General features: G+C 33.8%; 1 protein-coding gene across 9 annotated transcripts in view; it reads right to left on the reverse strand.

The window, feature by feature from the left end:
• Window positions 1-17,363, reverse strand: part of TTK (TTK protein kinase) — a 76,511-nt gene that overhangs the window by 19,465 nt on the left and 39,683 nt on the right. For 5 of the 9 annotated variants that reach the window (XM_013056284.2, XM_004752806.3, XM_004752808.3 and 2 more), the window contains 10 exons: window positions 17,142-17,248; window positions 14,750-14,893; window positions 13,634-13,748; window positions 13,188-13,260; window positions 13,012-13,103; window positions 11,504-11,594; window positions 10,476-10,596; window positions 5,857-6,005; window positions 1,887-2,023; window positions 406-532 (listed from right to left, as the gene is read on the reverse strand). In XM_013056284.2, the coding sequence (XP_012911738.1) occupies window positions 406-532; window positions 1,887-2,023; window positions 5,857-6,005; window positions 10,476-10,596; window positions 11,504-11,594; window positions 13,012-13,103; window positions 13,188-13,260; window positions 13,634-13,748; window positions 14,750-14,893; window positions 17,142-17,248 (1,156 nt within the window). The remainder of the gene's footprint in view (window positions 1-405; window positions 533-1,886; window positions 2,024-5,856; window positions 6,006-10,475; window positions 10,597-11,503; window positions 11,595-13,011; window positions 13,104-13,187; window positions 13,261-13,633; window positions 13,749-14,749; window positions 14,894-17,141; window positions 17,249-17,363) is intronic. The other 4 variants (XM_045066227.1, XM_045066226.1, XM_045066225.1 and 1 more) reach the window with 4 other exon arrangements.

Consider the following 17,363-nt stretch of genomic DNA (forward strand, 5'->3'; position numbering starts at 1 on the left):
TTTTTGAATAATTACTTTATATTTTAGTAGCATCTTATATTGCTATTTTGATATTCTTGAAAACTTACCTATACATGAATCAGCCAATGATAAGGCTGTTCAGTAATAGCAGACTGAAATAGTGAAATGGAATAAAAAGCAACCTCAAATACAAGAGAAATTTTATCTAGCTCTTCACCTGGATTTTTGGCCTAGTTAATGAAAAAAACTTCATTTGTTTCTTTAATAACTAACCATTAAGTCACAAGGCATCCTTAGGAGGATATTAGAAAAGAGTTCTACCTCATAGAACTAAGAATGGAAAAGTTCTTAAAGCTATTCCTAACAACTAGTTACTGGGAAAATACAATCTTTGGAATTGATCATACATTAATCATATACCATCATAAATAAAGCTTATCAAACCTGTAAAGTTTGAAGTGGAGTAACAGGTATTTGTTGCTGTTGCTGCTGGAAATAGGCAAGTTGGCTATAAGGTGTTGACAACTGACAAGCAGGTGGAAAATCATTCTTTACAACTGGAGTTCTAAAACTAGGAAAGATACAGTTTTAGTTTAAAACATTCAAATTGTAAAAACAAGATTCTGATTCAGTTTTTGCATGATTTCAAAGATACACATGAACAAGTGTATTAATCAAACAGAATCCAGGTCAGTTTTCATAATATAGTTAAATTAATTATTCTAGGTACACCATCACTAGAAATTTTATTTGGGGGCAATTCTTTCTGAAAGTAATTTTTTACCCCTAGACAAGAAATTCTTACTAGTAAAATTAGTCAGATGATATTTAAAATATGGAGTTGGGGTTACTTAATAAGAATTTAGCCAAGGCATACATTAGCCTATGAATAGTCATAGTTTATGAGTACATTTTAATAATCATGTTCTATTAACAGCTTCCTAGAAATATCTAAAAAGCCAATAACAACAGAGGAGTTTGGTTTTTGAGCTTAAAGCTGTTGAGTCCACATTTGTGCTCACTACTCACTGCCACATCCTCAACACCTAGAATGGTGCTTGGCATGATGGAATTCTACAAAAATTTGTAGACAATAAATAACCTAACTTCACAAAAAATAACTACATCAAGATTCTAGTTAGCAACTATTTATAAAATATTCCAAACTATAATAAAACAAGGTAATAAATAGCAAAACTGTATTAAATCCGTAAGACACCAAGCTATAAAACCTCATTTATAAGGCAAGTTCTAATTAAGATCAAAGAGTACATTGTGAAAATGAAAAGCAAAAGGCATCATGGACTTAAGTTATTCTCTAAGACATTAAAAATATATTAAAAATATGCCCACAAGCTGAGTGATATGATGTGCCACATTCCATTATTTCCTTTCTTTGAAATATCATTAACTTGCTTTTGTGATATCCTTATTTCCTGTCAATCACCACTGACCATCCAATTTCTTCACACATTCCTCATTCCCATCTGCCCACGTCTTTTACTTTAGAACACCCTCAGTACTCAGTGAACTACATAACCAACCTCTTTCAGAAACTATCACATACCAATGAACATCTCCTTTGCTATAAAATGTACCTATCCTTTATCCAGTCTAAGAATGCTAATCTTCAAAATATCTCTCTCAGTAATAGACAGCTATCCATGTAGCAATGCAAATTATCAAGAAGTTTTAAATATTTAGAGTATTTATAGACTGTAGGAACAGATTATAACAGACTTTCAGAACAATCCTTAAAAATGTATTGTAGTCATCTTCCCCTCCCCTTTTACAGATGAAAAAACTGATGCTCAGAAAAATAACAGAAGTTTGGAAACTCTTTAACAGAGCAGGATTCAATTATAGATTTGGCCCTGAAGCCCATGTTACTTCTATTGTGCCAAACCAAGCATCAAAGGCATTACCAGCTCATGTAATCATCCAACGCACTGCTACTGGGTGTTTTACAAACAGATTTTGGATCAATCCATTTAGGTGCTGATATTGGTGGTGACTGCTTTGAAACTGAAAATGCAGGTTGCTCAAAAGTTGTTTGTTTCTGCTAAACCAAAATAAAAGAACATCACAACTTAGAGTTTTTAGTCACCTGTTGAATTGTTTTACAAACAATATAACTTCTAAAGGAAAAATAAAAATACGAAATATACAAGGTTGCTAAAATAAGTAAAACAAATGTATTCCAGAATTCCAGTAACTTTTCAGTATAGCTCTCTTACTCTAAATTCCAAAGCCTATTATATTTTCCGCAAAGGGATTACAAGTAGAGGAATGGCACACAGTATTGTTTAACAAAACAGGATCTAATATCCTTTGCCATCAGGGCTACTGTAACCGTTACTGAACTTTTATCATCTAAATAAGTACTCTGTACTTCTGAAAACTGGTCTTTCTGTAACTAATAAAACCACAGTGTATGGGAATGGGTAGCTGAGGTGAAATTAAAGAAATGGTCATGAGAGAGGACAGAGTTATGAATTTGAAGTAAAGGAAGTGATCCAGAGGCTAATATCTTCAAGGAATGATGGGGAGTCACTAGGATGTTCAGAGATGATAGCAATGAGCAAGGAACAGATTGGTATATCCAAAAAGCAGAAACAGTCTGGACATAGCTACAGGGAGTTTCTAGCTATAAGGTCAGGTGTGAGACAAAAACACTCTACTTGAGAGGGCTTCTGGAGAAGCAGGGACCTCAGGAAACCACCTAGTTTCTTTTGCTTCTTTTCCTAAGCTTGCTTTTCATTGGTTTTCAATATGTATACAAGAGTATACAATCATTAGCACTATTTAATTACAGAACATTTTCATCCTTCTAAGAAATTCTGTATCCATTAGTGGTCACCCTCCATTCCTCACTCTTCCCAGTCTCTGGCAAATACTAATCTACTTTCTGCCTCTAAGGATTTGCCTATTCTGGACATTTCTTATAAATGGGATCACTGAATAGGTGGTCTTTTGTGATAGGGTTTCTTTCACTTAGTGTGCTTTTGAAGTTCATCCATGCTATAGCATTTATTAGTACTTCATTATCTTTCATTGTTGAATAATAAATTGAAGTAATTAACTTAGAGTACCACATTTTATTTATTCACTCACCAGTTGATGGATATTCAGAGTTATTTTCAACTTGGGTAATTATGAATAATGCTGCTATGAATACTCATGTACAAGTTTTTGTGTGGATCTAGATTTTTCAGTTTTCTTGAGTATATACTTAGAAGTAGAATTGCGAGATCATATGGCAACTCTATGTTTAAACTTTTGAGAAACTTCCATACCATTTTCCAAGTTATTGCACTAGTTTACATTCTCACCAGCAATGTATGAAGGTTCTAATTTATCTACTTCCTCAGCAACATTTGTTATTGTCTCTTTTTAATTATAGCCATCTTTGTGGGTATGAAGTGGTACCTCACTGTGGTTTTGATTTGCATTTCCCTAACGACAAATAAATGGTTTTGAGTCTTTTTACCATGCTATTGACTTTCAAATTTCAAAAAGAAAGGTGTTATTTCAGATGATCCGTGATTTAAACTGTCACAATTTTTCCCATTTAATATCATCTATTTCAGTACTTAGATCTTTAATAAAGTAAGATAAAGATGGTGTTGGGAAAACTGGACAGCAACAAGCAAAAGAATTAAACAACCACTTTTTTGCACCATATAAAAAAAATTTAACTCAAAATGGATTGAACACTTGAATGTAAGACCTGAAACCATAATACTTCCATAAGAAAACACAGGCAGTAAGCTCCTTGATGCCAGTCATGGCAAGGATTTTTTTGGATCTAACACCAAAAGCAAAGGCAAAAAACCCAAAAATAAGTAAGTGGGACTATATCAAACTAAAAAGCTTCTGCATAGTGAAGGGAATCATTAACAAAATGAAAGGCAAATCATCAGAATGGGATAAAATATATGTAAATCACATATCTGATAAGGGGTTAATATCTAAGATATATAACGAACCCCTATAATTCAAAAGCAAAAAAAGAAAACAGTCCAATTAAAAATGGGCAAAAGATGTAAACAGATATATAGACATATTTTTCCAAAGCCATATAGATAGCCAATAAGTAAGTAAAAAGATGATTAACACCACTAACCATCAGGGAAATACAAATCAAACTACCTCACACCTGTTAGAATGACAATTATCAAAAAGACAAGAAATAACGAGTATTTGCAAAGATGTGGAGAAAAGAGAATTCTTGTGCACTATTTGTAGGAATGTAAATCAGTGTAGTCACTATGGAAAACAGTAGAGAGGTTCCTCAAAAAATTAAAAATAGAACTATCTTACACCCAGTAATTCCACTTCTGGGTATTTATCCAAAGAAAATGAGACACTAACTTGAAAAGATACATGCCTCCCTATGTTCACTGTAGCATTATTACTAGCCATGATATGGGAACAACCTAAGTAGTCCTCAATGGGTGAATGGATAAAGAAAATGTCTCTCTGTCTCACACACACACACAGAGGAGTATTATTAGCCACTCAAGAGTGAAATTTTGCCATTTGTGACAACACGGATGGCTACTGATGGAATTATGTTAAGTGAAATAAGCCAGACAGAGATAGACAAATACTGTATAGTAACACTTATACATGAAATCTAAAACAAATAAACAAACAAAGAAACAAAAACCAACCTCATAGATAGAGAGCAAATTAATGGTTGCCAGAAGTGGGAGTGGGTGGCAGATGAAATAGGTGAATGGGGTCAAAAGATACAAAGGTATCTCCAGTTACAAAATAAATGTTATTAAAATATTAGGTATAGCATGTTGACTATGGTTATTAGTACTATATGCATCCTTGAAAATTGCTAAGAAAGTAAATCTTGTAAGTTTTCACAAGAAAAAAACTGTATAGCTGTATGGCTACAGATATTAACTAAACTTATGGGGATCACTTCATAATACATATCATTAGGTTGTATACCTGAAACAAATGTTATATATGTCAATTATATCTCAATGAAAGAAAATATAAAAATACTTATTTTTCATAAAAGTATATCTATAGTCACATGTGATGGATTTATTATTATTTTTAATAAGTTAATAAATATTTTAAAAATGTCTGTTTTATTTTCTAATACAGTAAAAACAGATAAATATAACCTACACAAACAAAAGTTCTTTAAGGGCCTTGTATAAAGAGGACCCCAAGACCAAAACATGTTTGAGAAACACCGAGTTGGAATATAACTGAAAATAAAGAGAAGTATAGCCATGGACTATATATAGGTATGGCTCTCTAGTAACCTACCAGATCATTCTTTCTGAAATGACCTCTGGCCTTTGGGAATGATCATTCAACCTGTTATAAATTCACATACATATATTTTCCTATTTTATCCCTGGGGATCACAATAGGAAATTGTCAAATACTTTGGCACAGCATTGCAAGAGTTCAGGGATCAGCATACTGTGTTCTTTAAAGCACAAGAAAGTAAACATTTGAGGCTTTCTGAGACAGATGGCTTCTGATACAATGACTCAACTCAGTTTTTATGGTTTAAAAGCAGCCATAGATAGTAATAAATGGCATGGCTGTGTTCCAATAAAAGTTTTTTTATAGACAGGCAGGAACCAGATTTGACCCATAGGCTGTAGTTTGCTGACCCTTTGCACCAGTTTACCAGAAATCTAGAAACACCACTGAAAATAAGACTTTAGCTTGCTATACACTTTTACTGCATCTGTGACTGTGAATCATCATTGTTTTGTGAATAATAATAAGAAAATCCTCTAAATTATTTCACTAACTATGGTACATAAGGATTTAATAAAATAAGAAAACATTTCACATGATCATCCACATTATAAATAACAGCAATGCTATACTTGAGAGGAAAAGAATTACCTCTGTATCAACTTTTCGGGCTATCTCCTGAATCTGCCACTGATTTGAAGATGCAGCAGCATTGTGGTTTACACATTCTGGCTTTCTCATAGACTGCCACTGTTTTTGGTTACTCTCTGGAACCTTTGGTTCATGATGTTCCTTAGTTTCTGAAATTGCATTTGCGGTTATTATCAATAAAAGGAAAGGGTTTCTGATAATAACAAGATTAAATCTGAGCTACAAAAGAACATGTTACAAACTGTATTAGCACTTTGTTCTTAATAACAAGGAGAGAAACTAAAAACTTAAAACTAGCTGCTGACAATTTGCCTTTAATAAATCAATTTTATTAAGTGCCACACAACCATCTTCCTAAGCTGCTATCTAGAGCTTTAACAGAAACGATTCTGAATTTAAATACTTCTGGTCTTCACCAGAAAACACCAAATAAATAAGTAAAAATTTAAAAACACATATACATCATAAGGTCTCACTAATAAAGAGAAGCCAACCCACTACTTTAAAGACCTCCAGTTGTTTTTTTTGTTTTTGTTTTTTTTAATTTTAGGGGCGCCTGGGTGGCTCAGTCGTTAAGAGTTTGCCTTTGGCTCAGGTCATGATCCCAGGGTCCTGGGATCGAGCCCCACATAGGGCTCCCTGCTCAGCGGGAAGCCTGCTTCTCCCTCTCCCATTCCCTGTGCTTGTGTTCCCTCTCTCGCGGTCTCTATCTCTGTCAAAAAAAAAAAAAAAAAAAAAAACCTTAATTAAAAATTTTACCTTAAACTAGCCTGTTATCTTATTTTCTTAATGGTCTCCAAACAATAGAGCCTCAACAATATATTTAGTATTCTATGATTATCAATATTCATTCCTACCATGATAATAAATGCAAAAATTCTAAATAAATATTTGCAACAGATATACAATAGGGATAATGAATTATGACCAAGTTATGTTTATTCCTAAATGTAAAGTTTGCATAACACTTTAAATCAATTTAATTTGCCATAATAACAGGACTAAGAAGAAAAATACATGATCAAATCAAATGCAGAAAAAGTATTCGATAAAATTCAACACTCAGTCACAAAAAACTAATGATAATCTAAATAAAAAGCAAAATTCACTGTTTTGATATTTGATAAAGTACAAAAATCTACAGCAATTATCATGAAAGTAAAATATTGAAAGCTGCCCTCTAAAATAAGAAATGAGTTAAGATAGCCACTAACATCCTTCCTATTCATTGTTATGGTGTTAAGTGCAATACAGCACACACACACACACAAAATATGTTAAAAGAATTAGAAGGAAAAAATGTTATATTATTTTCAAACAGCATGAAAGGATCCATAGAAAAATATTGGAATTATTCTGTAAATTTAGCAAACATTGTATCTAAAATCAATAACTAAAACCAGTTACATTTTTATATAACAGCAACAATGAAGTAGAGGATAAAAAATTTTTAAAAAGATCTTATCCATCAACACAGCATCAAAAAAATGTCAGCTATCTAGCAATAACTCTAACATAAGATAAGAAAAATCTCCACGCAGAAAATGATTCTCGATATTTTAAACACTACTTGAATGAATGAAGGAATATGTCATGTTAATAGATGAGAAAACTTATCTGTTAAGATGTCAACCTGTCCTATTAGGGTCTTCGTCAAAATCCCCTTTTTTACAAAATGGCATCTGTTAGATTCTAACATTATTATACGGAAATCTAAAAGGCCTAAATAGTTGATACAGCCTCAAAGATGAACGAAGTTGGAAGAATTTACAACTGACAGATATACTTATTGCAGTAATTAAGAGAACACTGGCACAAAAATAGATAAAAAGAACTATGAAACAAAGAAGACTCCAAAGCCAAATATCACACACAGGATCACCTAATTTATAATTCTCTGAGGGAAAAGAGGGTCTTTTCAATAAATGATGCTGGACCGACAGGATATTCACATGGGAAAAAATACAACAGAATCCTGATACTTCCTCTTACACATACACAAATATTAAGTTCAGGTAGAACATAAAATTTCTATATAAATAGAAATATGTGAAAAGAAAAATGATAAACAGATGATATTTAAATGATAAATATATGAATTTAAATGATGAAAAATGATAATTCGTAAAATATATGGAAATATTACTACGATTTTAGAGTAGAAACAAATTTGTTTAAAGACAGGAAACACCACATAGGAAAAGATTGATAAATTAAAATGCATGATATTTAAGAATTCCTTTTCTTAAAAAGTCTTCACTACATAATGGGAGAAGTTACTTGTAACACATCCATCCAACAAAGGATATGTGTCTAGATGATATAAATATCTCTTAGAAATCAATGAGAAAAAGAAAGAAAACCCCAAAAGAAAGATTGGCAAGAGATTCAAACAAGAACTTCACAAGAGGATATCCAAATGGCCAATAAACATAGAAAAACATGTTCAACATCGTAAGTCATCAGAGAAGTACAAATTAAAACCACAATAAGCTACCACCCAGCGGCATACAAATGCCTAAAATTAAAAACGAATAATAAAACAATATGGAGTTAGAGTAAAATAGCTGCTGGTCAAAGGCACAACCATTCTTGAATATGGTTTGGCACTATCTGCCACAGGTGGAACGTATGCACATCCTGTGATCCTACAACCCCACTCTTTGAATACACTCATAAGAAATATATAGGAATGAAATGCTATTTCACCGGGGCACAATTTTGTGACTATAAGTTTTACTATATAATAAAGTACTACTGGCACTGTGTAGGTAGGTACTCAACAAGCTTTTTTTTTTTTTTTTTTTTAAAGATTTTATTTATTTATTTGACAGAGAGAGATGACAAGCAGGCAGAGAGAGGGGCGAAGCAGGCTCCCAGCTGAGCAGAGAGCCCGATGCGGAGCTCGATCCCAGGACCCTGAGATCATGACCTGAGCCGAAGGCAGCAGCTTAACCCACTGAGCCACTCAGGTGCCCCTACTCCACAAGCTTTTATTGAAAAACATTAAATTAGGTGTCTGATTGGTACTATTAAGCATATTTGGGAAAAATGATTTTTCAGTGATACTAGTTTATAATAGATGTCATGAAAATTTCTTCCAAATATTAGAAATAGGAATCCCTTCTGAGTCAAAATAACGGCAAAAGAGACTATTCTAGGGTGATTAATAGTCCCGGTTTGTTAGGGACTGAGGGTTAATCTGATTTATGAAATTTCCAGGGCTTAACACCAGGAAAGTCTCAGTCTGGAAACCAAAGAGTCTCAGCAAGCCTAATTTGTCCCAGTTTTCCTCCTCAGTCCAATTAAAAACATTCAAGTCAGGGGCGCCTGGGTGGCTCAGTGGGTTAAGCCGCTGCCTTTGGCTCAGGTCATGGTCTCAGGGTCCTGGGATCGAGTCCCGCGTCGGGCTCTCTGCTCAGCAGGGAGCCTGCTTCCTTCTCTCTCTCTGCCTGCCTCTCAGTGTACTTGTAATTTCTCTCTGTCAAATAAATAAATAAAATCTTAAAAAAAAAAACAAAAAACATTCAAGTCAATCTGTCAGCTTTTGTTTGGACAAGAACCATCCAATTTGTGATCTTGTTCAAAAATCTTTGTCAGTACTCTGATATCTAAAAAAAAAAAAAAATTAAAAACAAAAACAAAAACAACACTTTAAGCCTGGTGTTCACTCTTATCTTATCTTATCTTATCTCCCACTTCTATATGACCTGTTACAGTTTTTCACACAACTAGACTGTTTTTGATTCTTAAAATATTTTATTCTTTTGCTTTTGCTATTCCTTCCATCTGAAATATTCTATCACTGCTATTTCTTCCTATTTAAGCCCAAAGACTTCTTCATGTTTCTTTTCCCCCACAAAACATTTTCTTATTTATCCTAAACCAATTGGTCCTCCAGGTTTTTCCCTCTTCTGAATTCTCATAATATTTATTTATGTGGTTCTCATGACACTCTCTAAACTCTACACAGCATATTTATCAGTCTCTCTTCCATGCTGGATGGCAATCTCCTTGGGACCCTGTCTAATTCATTTATATACCCTTAGAACATTTATCATAGTACTCACATAGCGGAAAATCAAATGTTTGATAAAAAAGAGAGAACTGTCCTATAGATAATACAGCTTCTCTGTTTTTTCCAGAAAGTATTTGTCAAGCCAGCTGAGAAAACTAACTCAGCCCAATTGTACTTTCCCTCCATTCTTCTTTCTATCCACCTTTTAGGCAAATAAACTTATGTTGCTACAGAATTTAATACTTTTTCATACATTTATATAACTCAACTGGCATCAAGATAAAGGGATTTAGATATAGTCTTACAATGCAATTCTTAGATGGCTGGTCAACTTTCCCAAGCAACAAAGTGGTGCTCTTCTTTTATTTTTTTTTCCCCCTTTTTAAAGATGTTATTTATTTGTCAGAGAGAGAGAGAGAGGGAGAGTATACAAGACGGAAGAAGGGGAAGCAGGCTCCTTGAAGACCAGGAAGCTCGATGCAGGACTCAATCCCAGGACCCTGGGATCATGACCTAAGCTGAAGACAGACACTTAACTGAGTGAGCCAGCCAGGTGCCCCTAAAGTGGTTTTCTCAAGGAAGCTTAGTTTGTTTCTCTTACCTCCTAATTTTGTTAGAAGACTTGATTCAGTTTTATTCTTCAGGGTTACTGAATCAGTAATAAGTTCAGAACTCTTCTCATCTGACATCACAGTTTCCTTGGAATGGATATTTTGAATAGACTACATGAAAAGAATAAGATATCAAAAAAATAAAGTCATAAACAACAATACCACTAATTTGCCTTAGTTTCAAAATACTGAAGTCTCATCTATGTGAAAAGGTTGCTAACTAAATTATCTACTATCATCAGATGTAGACTCACTCACCGAGAAAAGATTAATTTCTTTCATTATTGACTAGAGCATCAGGAATGGCCATAACCATAAATCTGGGTAATGTGTTTTCAATGGACATAATCAATTGTTAAAATACTCTCACTTAAAAAAGAGAGATTGAAATTTTGAATCTAACATAAAACATGCCTTATTATTTTGTTACTATGATTGTAATTTATCCCAAAAATGTTAATGAAAATTAAAATTTGTATAAGTCCAAGACTCTAAATCCAAAAAGTAAACTTAGGTAAAATAAGCATAGATCATGAAATAGAGGAATCACAAAAAATACAAATTGAAAAGACCTACACTGAGGTCAAGTAAAGTAAGAATAGTATAACCCCTAAAAATCAGTGCACCAGAGACTCAAGTTGTATCTTTGAATATACAAAGATACACCACATTTATTCTCATTGCTGTATGAGATGCCTTGTCAGATTATATGATTAAAGACACCAAGAAACAAAAGTTGGGGGGAATGACTCCCCCAGCTCTTCCCAAACCAGGCCAACTAACCTGCTTAAACATACACATAATAACTGTTACTTCAAAGTTACCCCAAGAGATCACTGATCATTTTGCTACCACCTCAGTTTTGGAAGAACAGTTTAGGACTTCTGTATCATTTCCCATTAGTAGTCCTATATCTCTTGGGCCTGCAGGAACACTGTTGGACCCTTTCCCCAGAAAAACTCCATGGATCCTGGATCAGTAACCCTTGCTCCATGTGAAGATCTTAAAATTAAAATACCTTTAAGTTTCTCAATTCACTGGAATCATTTCCACTTGATTTAGATCCAGGCACAATCATATCTCGGCGTTCTGATCCAGAGGTCTGTCTACTACACACAACAAAACAGTTTTAATACTTAACACGAAATTAATCTTTCCAGTGTTGTTTTATTTTTCAATTTTGAAGTTGACTTTTTAACAATATGTACACTTCCTAAATGGAAAGATCTCTTGAAAAAAAAAATTTTTTTTAAATAGTATGATTATAATACAAATATAATGAAATTAGGTGCTGGGTAACGACACAAGGGATAAAAGTAAGTAGTACATCATTATGTGTTAAGTAACAGTTATAGCTAAGTATGCCTGTGGTAAAGGAGAATGGGATAGCAGTATGTGGGTCAAACTACACTCACATTGCAAATAGCCGAAGGACTCGAGTATAAGCCTTCCCACAGGCTTCCACAGTGCCTAGCCTTTAGTCTAACATAACAAACATGAAGAAAATGACTGGTTTGTTTTTGTTCTTATTTTTCTATAGTGAGAGAAATTCTCCTTTATTCTTTAGCTAGCTGTTTGAAACGGAGATGACAAAAATCATCACCTAAGATTTTAGACAACCAAAATGCTCTCTTAATATCAATCCTTAGTCAAGCCCTAAGCATGACAGGATTTTAATTAAAGAGGATGCCAACTAAAAATAAGAGTTGTTCTTCTGAAGTTTATTTGCAAAATGGTTCTTTGGAATCCAAGGAGACTTTTCTAGCAGAAATAAGAAATCAAGAATGATTAGTCAAGAACAGACCAGAAAAGTTTCCTTAGCTAAGGTGGGTTACTAGATTCCCACTTCTTTTTAGGAGATAAACACTCAATTTGAAGGAAGGAGAACACATGGAATGGAATGAACAATATTTCATCATTACCCGCCCTTCTTCACCTCTTGATACCCTGGGCTCCGAAACAAATGAGTGAATCTGTCATCTTTCCCACTGATAGCAGCCTTTCTCCTTGAACTAGCTAGCAAAGAAATTGTTCTCGCCCTTGCTAAGACTTTCATACACATGAAGAAGAGATTCTTACCAGAGAGGCTATCCATAAGCAAATGTCCAATCATCAGGAATTTTTACCCAAGGGACATCTGCATAAACTTTTAAGCTTAATATTGACTTAATATTTTTTCTTCTGTGTTTCCTAATTTGTTAATCATTTCTTTAATTTTTTTTTCTTAGATTTCATTTTAAAGTAATCTCTATACTCAACATGGGGCTCATACGACCCTAAGATCAAGAGTCACATGCTCCACCGACTGAGTCAGCCAGGCACTCCCATTCTTTTAATTTTTAATGAGTGAAAAAGCAAAATAAAGTCATTCCTTTGTCCCTAGTAGCATTTAGAGACTTGGTAACCTTTAATACTAAATAAAAATTAAATCATAATTACTATTAGGCCATAAAAGACTTTGCATCTATTCGGTCATCAATCTTTTAAGTATTGAAAACAAACTACAATATTAAAATTCAAACATACCTTTTTGTAAAACTTGGTACAACTGAGCCATCGGTCTTCCCATAATCTGGGCTATTTAGAAGGTTAACTGGGACTCTTCCAAATGGGCATGACTAAAAATGTTTTGAAAGATTAAGTAACCAAGTAGGAAATAAACATATACCTTACTACTTAAGGCAAATTAAAAATTAACTTACCCTTTTAACTTTGTTTGTTTGTTTCAAGGGATTTCGATGACCTATCTCTGCATCTTGAGGGGGCAGGTTCTCTCTATAAAGAAAATACCCCAATTTTTATTTTTTATTTTTTTTAATTTTATTTATTTATTTGACAGAGAGAAATCACAAGTAGATGGAGAGGCAGGCAGAGAGAGAGAGAGGGAAGCAGGCTCCCTGCTGAGCAGAGAGCCCGATGCGGGACTCGATCCCAGGACCCTGAGATCATGACCTGAGCCGAAGGCAGCGGCTTATCCCACTGAGCCACCCAGGCGCCCGAAAATACCCCAATTTTTAAAAGAATAATATTAACATAGGTATTTCTATTAATTGCTAATGTTACCACTGTAACATTAAAATATATATGCAGGTATATAAATAACGTAAATATATGGTGAGTATTTAAAAAACAGATTCAGTTTCCTTACCCATACAAAAACCTGGCTTTTGTAGGCTGTGCTCTGGAATCACAACTGACGTTCCTATTCTGTAAATGTCCAAGTGAACTGGGGAATGATTCTTGAGCAGTCAATACTGTAGATGCTGTAAAAAATATTAAATTATAATTAAATTCATAAAGATATAAGGAATACACAAAAAAGTAATCTCACAAATAAGAATATTTAAAAGGACAATTCATGGTAAACATCTGTCCTCAAGTAAGATATGCACACATGAAGATGTTATGAAGATAATTCTCTATATTTTGCAACTGATTTTTTTTTTTTTTTTAAAAGATTTTATTTATTTATATGACAGAGAGAGACACAGTGAAAGAGGGAACACAAGCATCGGGAGAGGGAGAGAGAGTAGCAGAACCGCCCTCCCCAACCCCAGGAGGAAGCCCGAGGCAGGGCCCAATCCCAGGACCCCGGGATCATGACCCAAAGTCAAAGGCAGACATTCAACCATCTGAGCCACCCAGGCACTCCACTTTGCAACTGATTCTTAATGACATACCTGTTTCCCAGAATAAAGGCACATTCCCTATTTCTAAAAATAGTCATTCTCTTGCTTAGATTGAATTGTTTTTAATGTATTACTAATGAGTTTGATTAGGGGGAAAAAAATTCCAAAAGGGTTAATATTTTGTTACTTCTAAAAGTCCTACCTCCTTTACATCTAAAATTTAATCTTAGATTTTGATCATTCAAAAATACCAAATACAGGGGTGCCTGGGTGGCTCAGTGGTTTAAAAATACCAAATACAAAGATGGCATTTTTAAAAACATATTATCCTGGGGACACTTGGGTGGCTCAGTCGGTGAAGCATCTGCCCTCAGCTCAGGTCATGATCCTGGGGTTCTGGGGCGGAGCCCTGCATTAGGCTCCCTGCTCCCTCGGGAGTCTGTTTCTCCCTCTCCCTCTGCTCCCCCTCTTCCCCACCCCACTTGTATGTGCACTTTTTCTCAAGTAAATAAAAAAAATCTTTAAAAATAAAGATTTTAAAAATAAAAAAAGATTTTAAAAATAAAACACTATCCTGTATTCTTTTTGCAGACAATCTACCACAGAAAAGTAATAGCACACATTAACACATTTACCTGATAAACTCTTCTTTTCCTCCTCTGAAAGCAGCTGCTTCTTTTGAAGGTTTAAATTTCGAATGGCAATTTCCAGCATTTCCAGTGGTACTGCTCCACATTCTACAGCTTTATGAAGAAGTTGTTTACTTTTTTTGAAATTACCTAACAAAGTAAAAAATAATTGTCATTTTAATGCAGCAATCTTTATTCCCCAAGTACTTATTCATCAGGACCTATCGAAAAATTTAAAAGGCCTAAGCAAAAATATTTATTCCAAGATTCATGTACCTTATTTCATAAGCAAATAATAGCAATTTCTCTTTTGATAATAATTCCTGTCAAATAGTTTACTTATAGAATATGTAATTAACATAATTATGCATTAGCTTTACCATCATTTTCCACTTTCAAAAGTAAAGAAATATAACAAAGCAGTATAAAGTGGGGGCAGCAAAAACCAAATAAAACAGAAACTTAAGGAACTTACTAAAAGGGAAAACTTTTAAAAGTTTTTAAAGTCTAAGTCATAGATATTACTATAGTCCCAAGAACACCAATCTATTCCAGTAGAGTATAATAATTATGATTCATCACAACCTTTAGTTATTAAGGTCGACATCTTTTGCTAAAGGGAATCCTCTATCAAAAGGATTCACATTTTAAAAATAGCAAAGATTAGTCTTTAAGCTACCAGACTTAGCTATACCAACCCCAAAATGCAAAATAATTGAGACTACTATAATCATCTGACTACAAACAAATCAACAAATTTCCTTTCAATTGCAAACTTACTCAATATATTTTGTCTAGAATTTGATTTATAAATATCAAATGTATACATCATGGATCATATGGAATGTGTTATCAGAACTTATGAGAGCCACTCAGCTATGCTACACACCTGGCACTTTGGATATAAAAATGATTAAGAGATGGCCTATAGTTTCTTAGAGTTTACAAATTTTAAGACTATAAATATATCTGATAGTGGCTAAGTATACATTTATTCAGAGTTGTGGTATTTCAGGATTTGAACATTTTAGGGCAGCAAAAGAAGAAAGGCAGGCTAGGTAAGAACTAGTAATTAGGGAGCTTAATAAGGTCATAGACCCCTTTGAGAGTTTGGTGGAATGTCCTCCAACACTACAAAAATATACATACACACCAAACTACACATAGGTTTTCAGAGATGTGCTTATTTCCTGAAAGCCTATTCATAACCTTGTTCAAAATAATCACAATTTTGACCATGAGGCCACTACTACATTGCAATGATAAAGTTTCCTTTTTACAGATAAATTGAGATTTTCAATATTTATGTATCTAAAGATATAAAATTTATAGTTGCTGTTGATAGGCCATAATACTTCAACAAATGTTTTAAGTAAAATGAAGAAAAGAAAGACAGTATTAAAGGTCTGGCCAAACTACTCTAATAAGCAAGAATTAATCAATTTTCCTAGGCAAAAAGGGAATGATTGTTTTTTAAAAGTCACCTGACAATACACAGGATGGATTAGAGATAATTCAGACAACTAGGACTCAGAAATACTGTAAATAAGTAAAAGTTCCGGGTTTCAAACGATTTCCTGAGGTTTTTTTTGGTTTTGTTTTATTTCCTGAGTTTTTATAAGGCTTTTCTCTAATCTCAATCCTAGGAAATACACTCCAGTGACTGAGCCCTGCTTTGAGCACCATGATGGGGATTCTGGCTGAGTCAGAAACACATTAACTAATAGTGATGTGTGTATTACAGGTAGTAAATGGGATCAGGATTGGAGCAGAGGGAAAATTAGGAATATGTGGCTAGAGGGCTGGCTGAGCCTGGATCCAAATGCCCCAGAAAATGAGAAAAAGAAAAAAGAATAGGTAGGCTAAAAATGTCTGAAGAAGAAATTGCCATGGTTCTATCCATAAGTCCAAGACTATGCAAGAATCAAATGAACAAGAAACAAAAGCTTCTACAGCAGTTTGCTTTTCTTTTTAATTAAAAAGGGAAAGTACCAATTAATGCTACAGTTTTATTTTGCTATATATTTTGGTAGTATGAAACCATAGCATAAGCAAAGTTTATCTAAGTGCTAACTTAAATATCTGATATCCTTTTATCACACAAGTATTCAGTGAAAAAGTCACTTTCTTTTGGACATTTCCTGAATCTAATTAATTGCACAAATACGATGTTCATACTTATTTCCCTGGATTATGCCTTACAAGTAGAAAAGCTAGTATAACAAATATTCTCTGCATTTACACTTTGGTGGCATTCTTCCCCCAGATCTCATCTGACCAACTTCAATGCCTTTTGTCTCAAATTTCCCACTTTATATGTATGATTTAACATTACAATGTGAGTTACAGCAGGAAGTTATCTATTACTTAAAATTTGGACTTGGTGTTTTCAAATTACCTTGTGATAGTTCAAATTGTGCAAAAGATACATGCACAAAAGCAAATTTCTTGCAGTTTGCTTTGGCCATCTGAAAGTAGTCACGGGCATCATCCGGCTCCTGAACACTATAATAAAGATTTTAGAGTCAAATATTAAGAAAAAGGATAGAGCTACTTAAGTTTGATATTCCTCATTCAATTTTCCAAGGACATGGGATATTGTTTTTTTCTGTGTGTAAAA

This window comes from Mustela putorius, unplaced genomic scaffold, assembly GCF_011764305.1.
Source record: "Mustela putorius furo isolate JIRA1106 unplaced genomic scaffold, ASM1176430v1.1 tig00003863_pilon_pilon_pilon, whole genome shotgun sequence".
NCBI classification, from domain to species: Eukaryota; Metazoa; Chordata; class Mammalia; order Carnivora; family Mustelidae; genus Mustela; species Mustela putorius.